Source organism: Passer montanus, unplaced genomic scaffold (genome assembly GCF_014805655.1).
Source record: "Passer montanus isolate IOZ18808 unplaced genomic scaffold, ASM1480565v1 scaffold6, whole genome shotgun sequence".
NCBI lineage: Eukaryota > Metazoa > Chordata > Aves > Passeriformes > Passeridae > Passer > Passer montanus.
The window spans coordinates 1904946-1919873 of NW_024371037.1; the positions used below are offsets into that span (position 1 = coordinate 1904946).

At 36.1% G+C, this 14928-nt stretch overlaps 1 protein-coding gene across 2 annotated transcripts in view; it reads left to right on the forward strand.

The window, feature by feature from the left end:
* TAFA5 (TAFA chemokine like family member 5) overlaps nt 1-13399 on the forward strand; it is a 398792-nt gene extending 385393 nt beyond the window's left edge. The window contains exons 5-6 of one of the 2 annotated variants that reach the window (XR_005629591.1): nt 9244-9336; nt 10756-13399. Coding sequence is in view for 1 of the 2 variants with exons in the window: in XM_039727010.1 (XP_039582944.1) it covers nt 10756-10764 (9 nt within the window). In the remaining variant the exon portion in view is untranslated. The remainder of the gene's footprint in view (nt 1-9243; nt 9337-10755) is intronic. The other variant, XM_039727010.1, reaches the window with a different exon arrangement.
* Nucleotides 13400-14928: the final 1529 nt, after the last annotated feature.

Consider the following 14928-nt stretch of genomic DNA (forward strand, 5'->3'; position numbering starts at 1 on the left):
GAAAAGGAGAGATACCCAAGCATGTCCAACAGACACTGAGCACCTATGTTTACGCAGAACTGAGCTCTAGATCTTGTTGATCCTGACTGACATCACAATCATCACATATAATACCTACATTCAGGTGTCATATCCTCTGAATTTGACCCAAGGAGCTGTAATAATGGGTTGTTTGAGGGCTGCCATGGAAGAGACACTGCATTAGGCAACTCTAAAATCTAGTTGAGAAAGGTTTTACAAGGTAGGGGATTCATCCCACTTCCAGGAGAAGCACATGACACTGATATCTTTGAAAGAAGATAAGATTAACTTCCTCTTCTGCTCCACAAAGGTTATTGAAGCTGCTTTTATATAGTTCTGTGTTTTGTCTGTATAAATTTATTGCAAATTACAGAAAATTCCTTGAAATTTGCCACAGTTTATTTTTCCTCTTTTGTTGTTTGTTTTCAGAGTACTGCAGAAATCTGATCACCACAGAACCGCTTGCCAAAATAGCACAGGAACAGGGTAGAGAGAGTAATGGTGATCTTGCCAAAGAATTTTGATCCAATATGCTGCACAGTGCACAGAGCGCTCTGCCTCAGTAGTCATTGAAGCACAGGCTGTTTCTGAGACACTGCATCCATAACCTGTGTTAAGTTTAAATATATTTGCACTGTTAATCAGAATGCTACACAGTGTAATGCATTTAGGTGTCTGCTATGCCTAAATGTGTTACTCTAGGGGAATCAAATAGTCTTAATTGGCTAGTTTGGGATAATGATCCTTAAATTCCCTGTCTCATCCTTCTTCCAACTTCTTTGCCATAGTCATCCACAACTTAAAACTGGAGGATGAGCATAGGTGTGCAAAAGGATATTTTACTGGAGATTGTGAGAATATATCACAAAACAAACATAAACTTTTCCTGGAGTGAAGAAAACTAGGACTTAAAAGTTTGTAAAGTGCATGGATACATTGTCATTAAACAGAAGATCAGCATATGTTGCTGTATGCACAATCCCCTACATTTGTCAATTTTCCCCTTACCCTGTCAGAAATATTCTCTCCCTCCTCAAATTATGAAGAAAACACTGTGCTAAGTAACTGCATTTCCCACTGTCCTTTCAGAATGTCCATGGTTAAATGATGGATTGAAGAAAGAAAACCTTGGTTTTAATCTGATACAAAATGATAGCTCACTTTTTGAAGAGTATCTATTTCACTTTCCTGAAGAACCTCATTGTTTCTGTGCTAAGGTGTTTTAGGGAAAGACTTTTCTTGTTTTGAAAATAATCTTTAGGGCCAGGATCTAAATCTCATAAACCTGTTAACAAGGTTGTAACAATCTGTTAATCCAGGATTTTTTGGGTTTTCACTGAAAGTGAATAGGATCAAGGTTTAAAAAATTGAACTATTTTATGTTATTATATGCTTATTTTGTTTTCCATGTACATATTAGAGGACTGTCTAATAATTTAGTTTTAGAAAATTTTACCTTCAGAGGACTTTCCCTTTGCAGACACTGTAAGGACTAAGAGCAGTAATAGACTTTCTTTTGTTTACTTATCTACCTACATGTGAGCTGTGTTGAAGACCATACTTGCTGTTCTGCTTTCAGTGGACGTCTGTGTGTTATTTCTACAGAAAAATGTTGTGCATGTTCCTGCTTTTGGTTTCAAACATGTCTCTGAGAGAATAAAAGCCCTCCTGCATTCTTCTTATCTCACATATATGTAGTCGTTCTCTACTCTGATTCCCTATAATTGTCCACTTACAACTTTCTCCTCAAGTTCTAAACAGAGGCTAAGCAGAGTAATTCCAAAGACAAAAATTTATTTCTGATACACAAAGTATTTATAAAGACTGCTTCTCAGAAGTAATTTACAGTGCTGCATTGCTTTCTGGAATGATGTGAAACATGACTGCTTTCTTAAACAATCATTTGTCAAATGGAGTACATAAAGCAAAGTATCTCACTGCTAAACATTGACTATGCAGTTCCTTCACTAGCAGTTGAACTTCCAGTTAAAGCTCATCTTTTTTAAGACAGAATTAGCTTTTTTAATGGGTGAAATATCCTAAATATTCCCTCTAAAAGCATGTTGCACTTTTGATGTACTATTCACCTTTTTTCACAATCAGTCTTAGCAAAACACTGTTCCAGTTTTTACTGAGTATGAGACTAACCTTGCTTCAGCCCAACCACCTGTTGGCTGAACCAACACTATCAATCAGATAGTAGTCCCAGATGTCCTTGAACAATCTTCTCCTTTTAATTAAAAAAGAAAAATTAAATATTATATTTGTGTGTGGACTTCAGTGCTGGCTGATGCCTTTTTTTCCTTTTTTATTCCTTTTTTTCCCCATGATGTAGTCTAGTAAATTTAACTATGGAGAAGATTATTTTTTAAACTTTATAATTAAAAGTCACATCACTCTCTGAATAAAATACTCTTCAATTATTTCAATAAAAGCATTATTTTATGGAAGATAAGTGTATTGCATAGATTTATTAGCACACAGAAATATTTAAATCACTTTTTTCACAATATTTAATTTAATTAAGCTTAAAACTTTAAGATTTGTTAATCTATGAAGAGTATGGTTTGAATATAGATATATATGTATGAACATTCAGAATTTATTACAAATTAAGTTATTGCATTTAAACAAAAAATAAATTCTTAGATGCATTGGTAATTTTCTCTGAACCTGTCTCCTACTTTAGAGAAAAGTGTCAGAAATATACATATAAATTTAAATAGATATATATAAATATAAAATAATTCCAGTTATTTTTTCAGTGTCCTGAGGAAAGCCCATGGCTATTCTTTGACACTTTAAATCATGCTAATATTGCTTTTTTAATTTAAAGAGTAAAAAGGGGACAGAGAAGTAGTAATTTTTCAAATTTACAATTCCACACCAGTTACAAATCTTCCTTAATTTTATCTGCTGATAACCTTCATATATGTGCACACTTCTAACCAACTTAAAAGAGCAGAAAGAAATTATATAAAATTGAGTTACTTGCTCAAGGCCTTTAGCTGGAGTTATTTTAAGGATATTTAACATTTTAGCTAGCACGTGAGAGATGAAAACATACTGCTTTGCATTGTTGTGCTTTATAAGATGCGTGATCCTCTTCATCCTTCCCTCTTTCCACCCATGTTGCCTGAAGGAGCTGATTTTAGACTTTCATGGGGGACAAAATGAGGCCTGCCTTGCTCTTTTATTATCCACAACAGTTTTAAATGCTACTGTGAGCAAAAATCTCCCATTATCATCTTTGTATCCAAGGGCTTTGAATCTTCTGAGGACAGATATCCTTGCTGCTGTCTCTTTTCCTGGACCCATGTTGACCACGGGTGCGAGTCCACAGCTGGCAGTGAGTCAGCAGTGAGCTCAGGTAGCCAATAAGGCCAAAGTCATCCTGGCCTGGATCAATAACAGTGTGGCCAGCAGGACCTGGGCAGTGTTTGTTCTCCTGTACTCAGCACTTGTGAGCCATACCTTGAATCTTGTGTTCAATTCTGGGCCACTCAGTGCAAGAAAGTTATTGAGGTGCTGGATGTGACCAGAGAAAGTCATGGAGCAGGTGAAGGGGCTAGAGCACAGGACCTCCTTGTGTGGAGCAGTGGAGGGAGCTGGGGGTGTTTAGCCTGGAGAAAAGGAGGCTCAGGGGTGACCTTATTGCTCTCTACAAGTACCTGAAAGGAGGCTGTAGAAAGGTAGGCATCACCCTCGCAAGCAACTAGTGACAGGAGAGGACACAGCTTCAAGCTGCACCAGGTGAGGCTCAGGTTTGGTGTCAGGAGGAATTTGTTCACAGAAGGGTTGTCAAGCATTGGAACAGGCTGTGCAGCGGGGCGGTGGAGTCACCATGCCTGGAGGTGTTTGAGAAAAAACTGCACGTGGTACTTGATGCCATAGTCTAGCTGACAAGGCGATGATGAAGATTGGAGCTGATGACCTTAGAGGCCTTTTCCAACCTAAATGAGTCTGTGATCTGCCACCTCCATTGCTTTTCCTTAGCACATGTTCAGATGTGTAATTATAAACTTGTGTAATTATACATGCTTAAGGCTGAGCTCTTAAACAAGGGTTACCTGCATGACCCAGGTTCAAATGTATTTCAGCTGGTTTACAACATGTGGTTCTAACATTTTCAGGCATTGTAAGGATTATCTAACTAGTTATAATTAGATATAATTAGTTAGCATTCCCACTTCCTTCACTGCTATTGGTTATTAAGTAATAGGCAATTCAGAAGAAGAAAGGAGTGCATGATCTGACCCAGTATATTCCAAGATCTTGTAAGTTAAAAAGGTAATATGAGACCAAAAAGGTTTTAACAGAAAAGGAAATTAATGATCATGATGATAATCCTGACAGATGGTCAGGGGAAGTTGAGAAGATAGGACTAGAAGTGTTATTTAAGGGGAAATGAGACTTTTTTAGGTTTTTTTTTTTTGAGACAGGCTGATATTAAAATAGTTATTGAGAAAAAATATGCAAAGAGTCTCAGATTGGGAATAAACACTTCTTTCTGTATCAGGCTTGAATAGTGGAAGTGAAAAGAAACTTACAATGACTGTTAAAAGGCATGTTCTTTTTGAAGGTGGCTGATAATGGGATTCTGCTATTTGTAACTCAGGAATGCTATTTTGTTGGAGTGCAGCATGGGATAATATACCTGCATGTACACTACCTAATACATTAGACTTCTTTTTATAAATATTCATCCAGAAGCACAGACAATAAATTTGTTCAATCTTATAACTACTAGTTCTGTAGGTGCTGTGGTTTGAACTCTGAAATTGCTCTTCCTGTGGCTAGCTCAGTGAGACAGAATACAGCATTAAGTAGGATAGCTTTCATGTTTCTTTTTCTTATTTCTAATAGCTGCAGATATTTTAGAGTTAGATTAACTTGTCTTTTTTTTTTCTGAAGACTAAGCAATTCAGTTTGCATATATGAACTGCATGGAGAAAAGGAGAGGAAGGGAGGGAAACAAAATAAATTTTCAGGAGGGACTATGGGAGTTCTCATGAATGAAACAGATCATTGCTGCTCCTTGGATCATCACCAGAAATTTACATTTTTATTCCCATAAAGCAGGAGGTATCTTGCAAGGCAGTGTAAGGTTTTCCTAGGGCATTTTAATGCCTTTACATCTTTCTTTCTGGATCATATATGCTTAGCTGTTTAGGGACCTAGAACTGAGAGCCACAGAAGCAGAGGGGAAAGACATGCTGTTTATCTGACTTGCAGTCAGTTGGTAAAAGGTTTGGAACTGTTTCTATTATGAGCAAATTTGTGAGTCAGAGACTGGTTCAACCAGCATTCATCTCTGTGAATTTTCTTAGGTAAAAGGAACCCAAACAAAAAAAAGCTGTTTGGAATCATGGATGCTGCATAGAATCCTAAGACTCCCAGAGGCATAAGACTTTAGTTAAAATGTAAAACACACAATTTAGACAAGTAGTTCAGCTCTTAAGCAACACTTAACATCTTTAATATGACCAATTATTTTGTAGGTGTCCAGAAAATTTCCAGAAATTTGTTATCGAAACATGATAGAATTGTTGTCAAAGAGTGCCAATATGATTGCAATAGTCATGTAAGAGCACTTGGCTACTGTAACAAAAACCATAACTTTAGTGAACTCTTTATTCTAAAAACACAGAGTGAAAAACAGATGAAACTGCTAAAGTTTTATCAGGCTTGACATGGAATTGTTGGTATTTATGTGGATTCCATATAAAATAAAAGGTCAAGACATATTTGAAACTCAATCCTAACTGAAAATATTTGCCACTTGCAGTAAGCCTGGCTCAGCTTTCTGGTTGTGATGAGAAATTCAAACATTTTTGTCACTCTGTTAAATCCTAGATACTACACTGAAAGAGAGGTTTTTGTGTGGGTTTCTTTTGATAGAAAGCCTGTGTAAGTCAGCAAGTGACATATATTCTTATCTTCTCAAGGTGACTTGCATAATTTTTTTGCCTTTGTTTTGAGCATAAAAATGAAGAAATAAAATATTTTATGTGCCATTCGGGCACAGCTGGGGCTAGATGTACCCTTATTCTACTCCCTCTAGAATAAGGCAAATTAAGTGGAAAGTGTTATAATTGCTCTAATAAGCCAAACACTCTTGGGGCATATTCAAGCCACCCAAGAACAATAGTAAGATATTGTAAGTAAGATACATAATAAGTAAGTAAGTAAGATATAATAAGTAAGATCATGTGAAGTGTATTGCTTCTTATGTTTTGGATTGTTAGCAGGAAAATTTGTTTTTCTCTTGAACACACAAGAAATTTGGTTTTCGCTTGGAACACACAAGGGCTTGGACTTCCACCATGTAAGCAGTCAGAAAATATACAGTAGCATTTTAATCTCTGGTACTAGATGCCCAATTTCTACCTGAAATTTGAAGAAACTCAAAGTTACAGCCCAAATATTTGGCTCCTTCCAAAGGAAGCAGAACCTGCTGTCTGAAGTGCTGGGAAGAAATTCTGGCTCCACTGAAGTCAGTGACAAACAGACACATGCTTTGGTACCTAGAAATAACATGAGTTCTGTGTATGAACAGAAAAAAAATGTTGATCTATGTGATAGTTATGCAGCCTTTCTTTAATTTGAGGCTGCTACAAATTTCCTAAGTGAAGGCAAAAAAGAATCAAATGAATGCAAAAACCAATTTCCCAGGCTTTGAAGCAGTTTTATATACTGCTTTTACAGTTATTATTGCAAGCTGATGAGCTAATTAATATTCTAAAAATTACTGCCAAACAGTCAACAAGAGCACCACTTTACTTTAAACTTGCCTGTTAGGGAAGAGGTACTTGTCATATGTTTCAATTCACGTTTTCAGTTCTTAGAGAAGTAAAGAAGGAGATCAGAAGAACTTGCACCTTGGCTGTCCATGCAGTAGACTATAGGCCTTTCAGTCTGACTGTGGTGCCAGGGAAGGTCGTGGAGCAGATCATCTTGAGTGTCATCCTGTGGCATGTGCACAGGAGATTAGGCCCAGCCAGCATGGGTTTATGAAAGGCATTGACTTGCTGGACCAACCTCATCTAATGCCAAGGCTACCTACTCAGTGAATGAAGGAAAGGCTGTGGATGTTGTCTACCTGAACTTTAGTAAAGCCTTTGACGCTGTTTTCCACAGCATTCTCCTGGCAAAATTGGCTGCTTTGATAGGTGCACCTTTCACTGGATAAAAGAAAATGACTGGGTGGCTGAGCCCAGAGAGTTGCGCTGAATAGAATTGAATCTGTCTAGCAGACAGTCACTAGTGGTGTTCCCCAGGGCTCAGTATTGGGACCAGTTCTGCTTAATAACTTAATGAATGATCTGGACAAGGGCATTGAGTGCACCCTCGTCAGTTTACAAATCACACCAAGTTGAATGGAAGTGTTTATATGCTGGAGGGTAGAAGGGCTCTGCACAGGGCTCTGGACAGGCTGGGTTGGGGGATTGAGGACAAGTATAGGAGGTTCTACAAGATGAAGTGTTGAGTCCTGCACTTGGGTCACAATGAACCCATGCCCTGTAGCACTGGGGAAGAGTGGATGTGAAACAACCCAGCGGAAAAGGACTTGAGAATGCTGATCAGCAATAGCTGAACGTGAGCCAGCTATGCCCAGGCAGCCAGAAAAGCCAGTGAAATCCTTGCTTGTATCCACAACAAAATGGTCAGCAGGACCAGGTAGTGATTTTCCCCCTGTACTTGGCACTGGTGAGGCCACATCTCAAATCCTGTGTCCAGTTTTGGGCCTCTCACTTACAAGAAAGACATTGAAGTGCCGAAGTATGTCCAAAGAAGGGCAACAAAGCTGGGAAAAGCAGAAGATTTTTGAGGAGTGGCTGAGGGAGCTGAGGTCATTTAGCCTGGAGAAAAGGAGGACCTTATCACTCTGAAAGGAGGTTGTAGCCAGAAAGGGCTCAGTCTGTTTGCCCAAGTAACATGGGACAGAATGAGTGATATCACCCTCAAGTTGCACTGGTGAGGTTTATATTGGATATTAGTCAAAATTTCTTCACTAAAAAGGGTTGTCAAGCTCTAGAAAAGGCTACACAGGGAAGTGATTGAATCACCATCCCTGAAATTATTTAAAATATTTGTGGTGGTCCTTATGGATATGGTTTAGTGGTGGACTTGGTAGTGCTGGGGTGGACTTGATGGTCTTAAAAGTATTTTTCAACCTAATTGATTCTATGATTCTATTCTATGGATTGAACTATTACTATAAATAGTAAACTAGTCCTTTTTATTTTTTTTTAGGAGTCCCTCTTTTCTCTTATTTGATCTGTCTGTTTTTCTGGGGAGTGATTAATTTACCTGTAATGAGGAACAAAAGGGAAAAAACAGGAGGTGGGAGGGTAGGTGTACATTCTCTTCCTCTTCTCTGGATTCATTGTGCTCTCTCCTATCTTCTCTCTCCTTTTTATCTGTTAATCTTATTACCTATCTTGCTTCATTTCATGCCTTCATTAATAAGTGATGTTCATACTTCCCTGGCTAACATATGCTTTCCCCCCCACATTTCATTTCATTTTCTCCTGTCATTGTCCAAAATTGTAAATTCACTTCCTGTTCTCTAATCTGTTCCTCTTCCTGCCATCACTTTATTTCAAGCCTGCTCTATGCCCTTCCTCAGCATCTTTAAACTGCATAATTCTCTCCCCTCTTCTCTTCTTCGTTTAAAGTGTTAATACCATATTCATGCAGCAGGGGCTTTCAAGGTGGAGACAGGGATAGCAAGGAAGGAAAGAAGGAGGCTTTTAACCCCATAACATTTTATGCAGAAGGTTATCTCTTAATGTATGCTGTTGTACCTGAACTCTCTCTTCTTCCTGGGACCAATATGGTAGAGAAGCACACTATGAAAGCACTGAATATACAGTCCATCAGCAGTTTACACTGTTGCTTTTAGCTGTGGCTCATTCTGGCATTGTAAAGGAAAGATGGAAAGATGGTCAAGCTAATTCTTAACACATAGTAGTTTACTTTCAGACCTAATAAACCATAAATTGTTTGCTTTGTGTCTTGCAACCTAAAAAGTATTACTGCCTTAAAAGTTGTGTTCTTTTCTAATGGGAAGAAAAATAGGGGGCATAGCAGGAAGGTCAAGAAAGAGTTTAAAGAGGAAAGAGGGCAATTAATAGAAGCAAAACATTATTTCTCTTGCTGAAAGTATATTAAAAAGGGGAATATATCACAATAATCAACCAGGTTTTTTGCCTTCAGCCTGTCTGAGGCCATGTGGTTTGGAGATCTGATCACTAGTCCGAAAAGGAAAGGCTGTTTGCAAGATTTCCGGGGTGTTTTTTCCTGGAAAAGGTGAGAGGACAAAAGCAGAAATCTATGACATGCACTTTATGCCTTGTAAGGAAAGTATTCATCTGTCTATCTGCCTCCCTTTCTCTTTCTTTCTCTCTACATGCATATATATATAGAGATCCATATGTTTCAAGCTGTCACTAAATTGATTTGGAGGCAGATTTTTCTTTCATGTACTGCTTGGAAGATTAGGTTAAAAATGCAATATTCAATATACGGCTTAAACCAATTGAATTGGATTTTCTTATTTATTTTGCTCTTTTACATTCACTGTTCAGTATTTTATGGAGTTTTGCATGGTATTTCCATCAGTAATAACAGTTCTGACTACTTGGAGACAGAACAATGCCAAAGCAGAAGACAGTGTTTGAAAATGCAAACAGCATTTTTTAACAATCATGCTTGCTTAATACACTCCACAACATTTTGGTATATACAGAATCTGTGGAATTTTTAAACCATTTCTAAACTCATATTTTGGGTGAGCATGAGAAGCTAGCTCTTTGTTGTATAAAAAAGTCATTATTTTCTCATTTGTGTTTGTGCTGTCTTCCAGTACTCTTGTTTTCTTTAATAGTGTGAACTTTGGTTCTGCTTCTCTTTAGAAATGCTGCTTCCATTCAATTTTCTTTGCAACAGGTTCATTGGGCAGTACTTTGCCCATTTTTATTATATTCTGTGGTTTTATGTGTGTTTTTCTTTTTTTTTTTTCGTTTTGTTTTATTTTGTTTGGTTTTTTTTTCTGGTGTGTAACTAAACATTCTGTGGTTTTATGTGTGGTTTTTCTTTTTTTTTGTTTTGTTTTATTTTGTTTTGTTTTTTTTTTCTGGTGTGTAACTAAAATAATTTTCTGATTAAATTGACTATTAAAAGCCATTATTTACATTAATTTGCACTTGCAATAGCATCACTAGAGGGCAGTATTGATTAAATTAGGCACATTCTAGTGCTCTGGAAACTTAACTGCAGAAAAGCCTCCAGTACAAACATATTTGCATTTTTAATATATGGTCATGGCTTTCAAGTCCATTTTTCATTACATCCTGAACATTAAAAGTAAAAGTAATCTTAATCACCATTTGGCATTGTTATTTTTAACTTTAATGTGTGTAAAAGAACATTCTGTGATTTTTATGGGAAGGAATGTGCATGAAACGTAGTAGAAATTATAAGCCATTGAAGTTATTGTAAGCGATAATTTATCAGAAATAATTATTAAGGCATAACATCTTTACGATAAAATAAATGCTTTTTCATACGTTTTTTCTCAGGGAAAATGCTGTGCAAAATAAATATCTTCTAATTCATTAACTATCTCCTTGAAAAACGTCAGTACAGTGTATTTTATGATAACGGACAGCAAAGACAAGCAGAATTGTAAATTAAAACACTGACTCATTTGTTCTTATTGATTTACAGGTCTCCTGACAAATGCAGCAACACAGAATCCTCGTAGGAGTGGTTTAGGCTCTCTGTGAGCTACTTAACTTAGTCAAGTTTCACTGCTGTTGACCATCATCTGTTATATGTCATCAACTCAACTGTCTGTTTCTCTGTATCTCATGAATGACAGCATAATTCCTCTGCATTATGAGCTAAAGTTTGTTCTACCATTCTAAGGATCACTGGACTAAGGAATATAGAAAAAGAGATATGCTTGGGCATTAGCAATACAAAAAAGTTCATGGTTAACGTTTCATCTGCGTTATACACCACTGCTGGACTTGCTGTTACCTACATGTTTCAATCCGAAGAGTCTGCTACAATGAAGAGTATCATCCCAATCAGCCTTAGAGAAGACTGTTTTGCCTATGGGAGGACACTGAGGTGCAAAAGAGAAACTCTTCTTGTGCCCTAAACTGTCTGAATTGCTTTTATTTTCTTATACTTTCAGTATTTACAATAGACCAAAGAGCAAAATCTATTTTAAAGTGGACACAATCTTACTCTTAAGAGAGTTATGTCATTAAATTGAAGGTCTCCACAAAGACATGATTCCAGCTTTCACAAAGCTGAAATGTTGTCCAGCAGAAGTCTTTACGGAAAGCTGAAGTAAAAACTAACTCAGAAACCTGCTCTTGAAATGCCATGTTCAAGAGAACATAATGGAACACTGAGAGAAAATTACCTATGTTTGAAAAACTTGGACAAAAAGAACACAAACTGTCTATACAGCACCTTTATTCCTCTGTACTTAGATTGACTTTCTCGTACTAAAATCATTTTCCGTTTTAACCAGTTAAACATGCCTCTTCTACAGTTCCATTTTTGATAGTTAAAGTTGGATAATACAGTATTTGCAAAGAGCATGTTTGGTCATCTGTGGCCTATGTCTCATCTGATACACCATTTAGCACCAGAAAGCAAATTAAAGAGAAAACAAAAGTAACACTTGTTTGAAAGAGATCATTAAATGTATTTTGAAAAGCCTAAAGTTATATATTTAACAGTTTTTATATGTTGTATATTTGTAGAAAATCCTATTTAACAATTAACGTGATAACTCTGACAGTCATGAAAAGTGGTTCAGAGTTAAGTTGTGTTTTATTACTTCAGTTGTCTCTGAAGTGACTGGTGTCGTTTGCTTTCTTCCACTGGGACATTCTGGATGTAAAGCATGACCAGAGAGGACTGTGTAGAAAAAGCAAAGAATAATGTTGTTTATATTACATAAATGCATTCAACCATTGCACTGTTGGAAGGCATTTTTTATTTTTATTTTTATTTTTTTGTCTTTATGTACTGATAAAAATAGAGTGTAAAATATTTTACTCATTGCTCTTCATAGCAAAGTTTTCCTTCCTTCCTTCCTTCCTTCCTTGTAAGGGTCAATTTGAAGCCTGTTCCTTGATCCCATTTTCAGTGTTTTACCTCATTGTTAGAAAGCCCACTTTTTCAGCATTATTGGTTAGTGAAAATTTAGCAAAGACAGCATAGACAAGGGAGAAATTATGATAAAACAGAAACAAAATCTTGTTTCTTTTACTGTACCTTTTGGCATATAATTTTAGTACATATTGGTATGATACAATCAACAAGGGAGCTTAATTTCTTCCTGGCAAATGTATTACGGTTTCAAGTATACTACCTAATAGTCCAATTAACTTTTAGTGTTATGCTAGTTCTATTCTAATAAAGAAAGAAGATATAGAGATTATTCAAGTGACCATAGATGAAAGATACAAAAATGAAAAATTGATTAAAGAATTTTTTAAAAGTCTACTCAAACACTGAGGCTTATATAATGTAGAGGTTGCAGGAAAATCTGAACTATGGATCATTTTGTCTTCAAGCAAAATAAATATATACAAAATTCTTATTTAATCATAGGATTTTGACCAGTATCAAAGTAGCAATTAAAGCCCAACCACTTGTAAAGTGTTATGGACTGACTGCACTATAAATGACCAATGTCAGGTTTAAAATGTCATGCAATAAATGATGGTAAATAGATTTACTGTACATGTAGACCTCAAGAGCCAGATCCCTCACTCTACCAACTCTCTGTTTTGATTTATTTTAAAGGGAGCTTCGTAGCCTTATTTAGTAAACACAGAAAAAATGGAAGATGTTGCATCATTTTTGTTGCTTTACAGTATTCAGTTTTGTGTTGGTTCAGCTAAATTATGAAAAATAAAGAAAAACCTTTTATAAGTGAGACTTGTTCCCTGAGCATGACATCACCAAAGGAGTTCCACCAGATGATAAGAAAGGTGGGAACACAGAGAGGGAGATGGAATTGGAAACTGAGGACATGAACTGTATTTTGAAGTTTTACACTTTAATTTTCATGTCTTAGGTACCTTCATTTTGGTGTATTCAGTTACAGATCATATTATTGTCATTTATTTTCAGGAAAAGGGATCCTCTAAGAACAAGAGGATCTAAGAATGGACATCTGAAATATTTACATCTAGAATCATACAGTCCAATCAGTTATGAATATGCAACCTTATGTCTTTGTTTTCTAATTACATTAAATATTCAAAAAAAGGGTAGATGTACATGGTTATAAGGTCTACTCTGGATAAGAACTATCAAAGAAAAAAAGTTTGATTATTCTTCAGAGGTGTGTTCTAGTTTCTGAGTCTCTTATGTACAACAGACACTTCAAGGCACTTAAAATGTGTTTTGTGCTTTTCCGTCCTCCCCCAGAATGTATAGTTTTAAACAAACAAAATATACTGGCTGCCTTTGTCACTGTGAATTACTACTCTAAGAGCAGTGGTGAAATGTTTCTCTCTCAGGAACAATATGTTTTCAGAATATTGTGAACTTTAATTTTACAAAACTAAGTTACGTAAAAAAAATTGTTTGTTTCTGAAAGTATTTTATGTGCCTCTTCCAAAGCAGAATTTGAAACACAGAGGGTAATGTCTTATTTGAATGCTATTAAATATCCGTCATTTCTCAGCTTGCACACAACTTTTTCAAAACATGCTTGAAAAGGAACAGAATAATACATAAAAACACATAATAGACTAATAAAAAAAAACCTCCATAAATGCAGTAAACCTTCAAATATTTTTTTTGAAAAAAGCTTCTATGTAGCTTTCTGTTAGCCCAGGCAAGGACACATTTAAGTACTGCTTTTAATATTTGGGATATCAAATGGAGCAAACATTAGCACACTATAGCAATCAATGTGACACATCATTCACCAATTTCATAATTATGCTTTTAGACTTTTTTTTTTTTTGCCAATTCATTTTATCTAGGCAGCAGCTCAGGTTTTATGTGGTATTCTCAATCATTCACTTGTTTACTGAAATTGTACCTATGTGCTGTTGCATAAATCTTTAACCCAGGCAGTTACTATCTCATATAACCTACTCATCACAATCCTGATTACTAATTAGCATTTTGAGAAGAAAATAAAGAATTCAATACTGTGTCTGAAAAGCCTCTATAGCTGTGAAGAACAGCTGAACTAGACGGTGGTAAATGATTGGATGACAGAGAAATCATAGCACTGAATGCCTGGGGAACTGAACTAGTGGAAAGAAAAGATGAACAAACCAGCAGTGGATGTAGCACAAGAAGCCCAAAAAAACTCCAAAAAGCAAAAAACCAACCAAACAAAAAACCAACCAACCAAAACCAATAACAAACAAACCAAATGAAAACAACACAAAAAAAAAAAAACCAAACAAAACCAAAATTGAAATATTTATTATACTTAATCAGAGGCATAAACCACAACCAGAACCAGCTCTTTCATCACATAAACCTACCTATATCCAGTATCTTTTCTAATTAAAAAAATACATAAGAAGGCATTTTCTTTTAAACACCTTTATATAATGTATACCAAGAATCACATATACATGAGTAACAGACAAAAGACAAAGACAGGAATGGCTTGACAAAAATTTTCTGACATCACAGAATTGATCCTACATTGACGTAATGAATCTCACACTCGGCATACGCAAATAAAGACGGACAGAAATCACAATATTCTACTTCTGCTTTCAGACTGGGGCTTGGGTAGAGAAAGGAGGTCAAGAAAGAAACTGAAGAAGAAAACAACCAAAACCAGAGAAAAATAACATTTTTCATTTCAGAATATGTAGTGTTTAATAAGTGCTT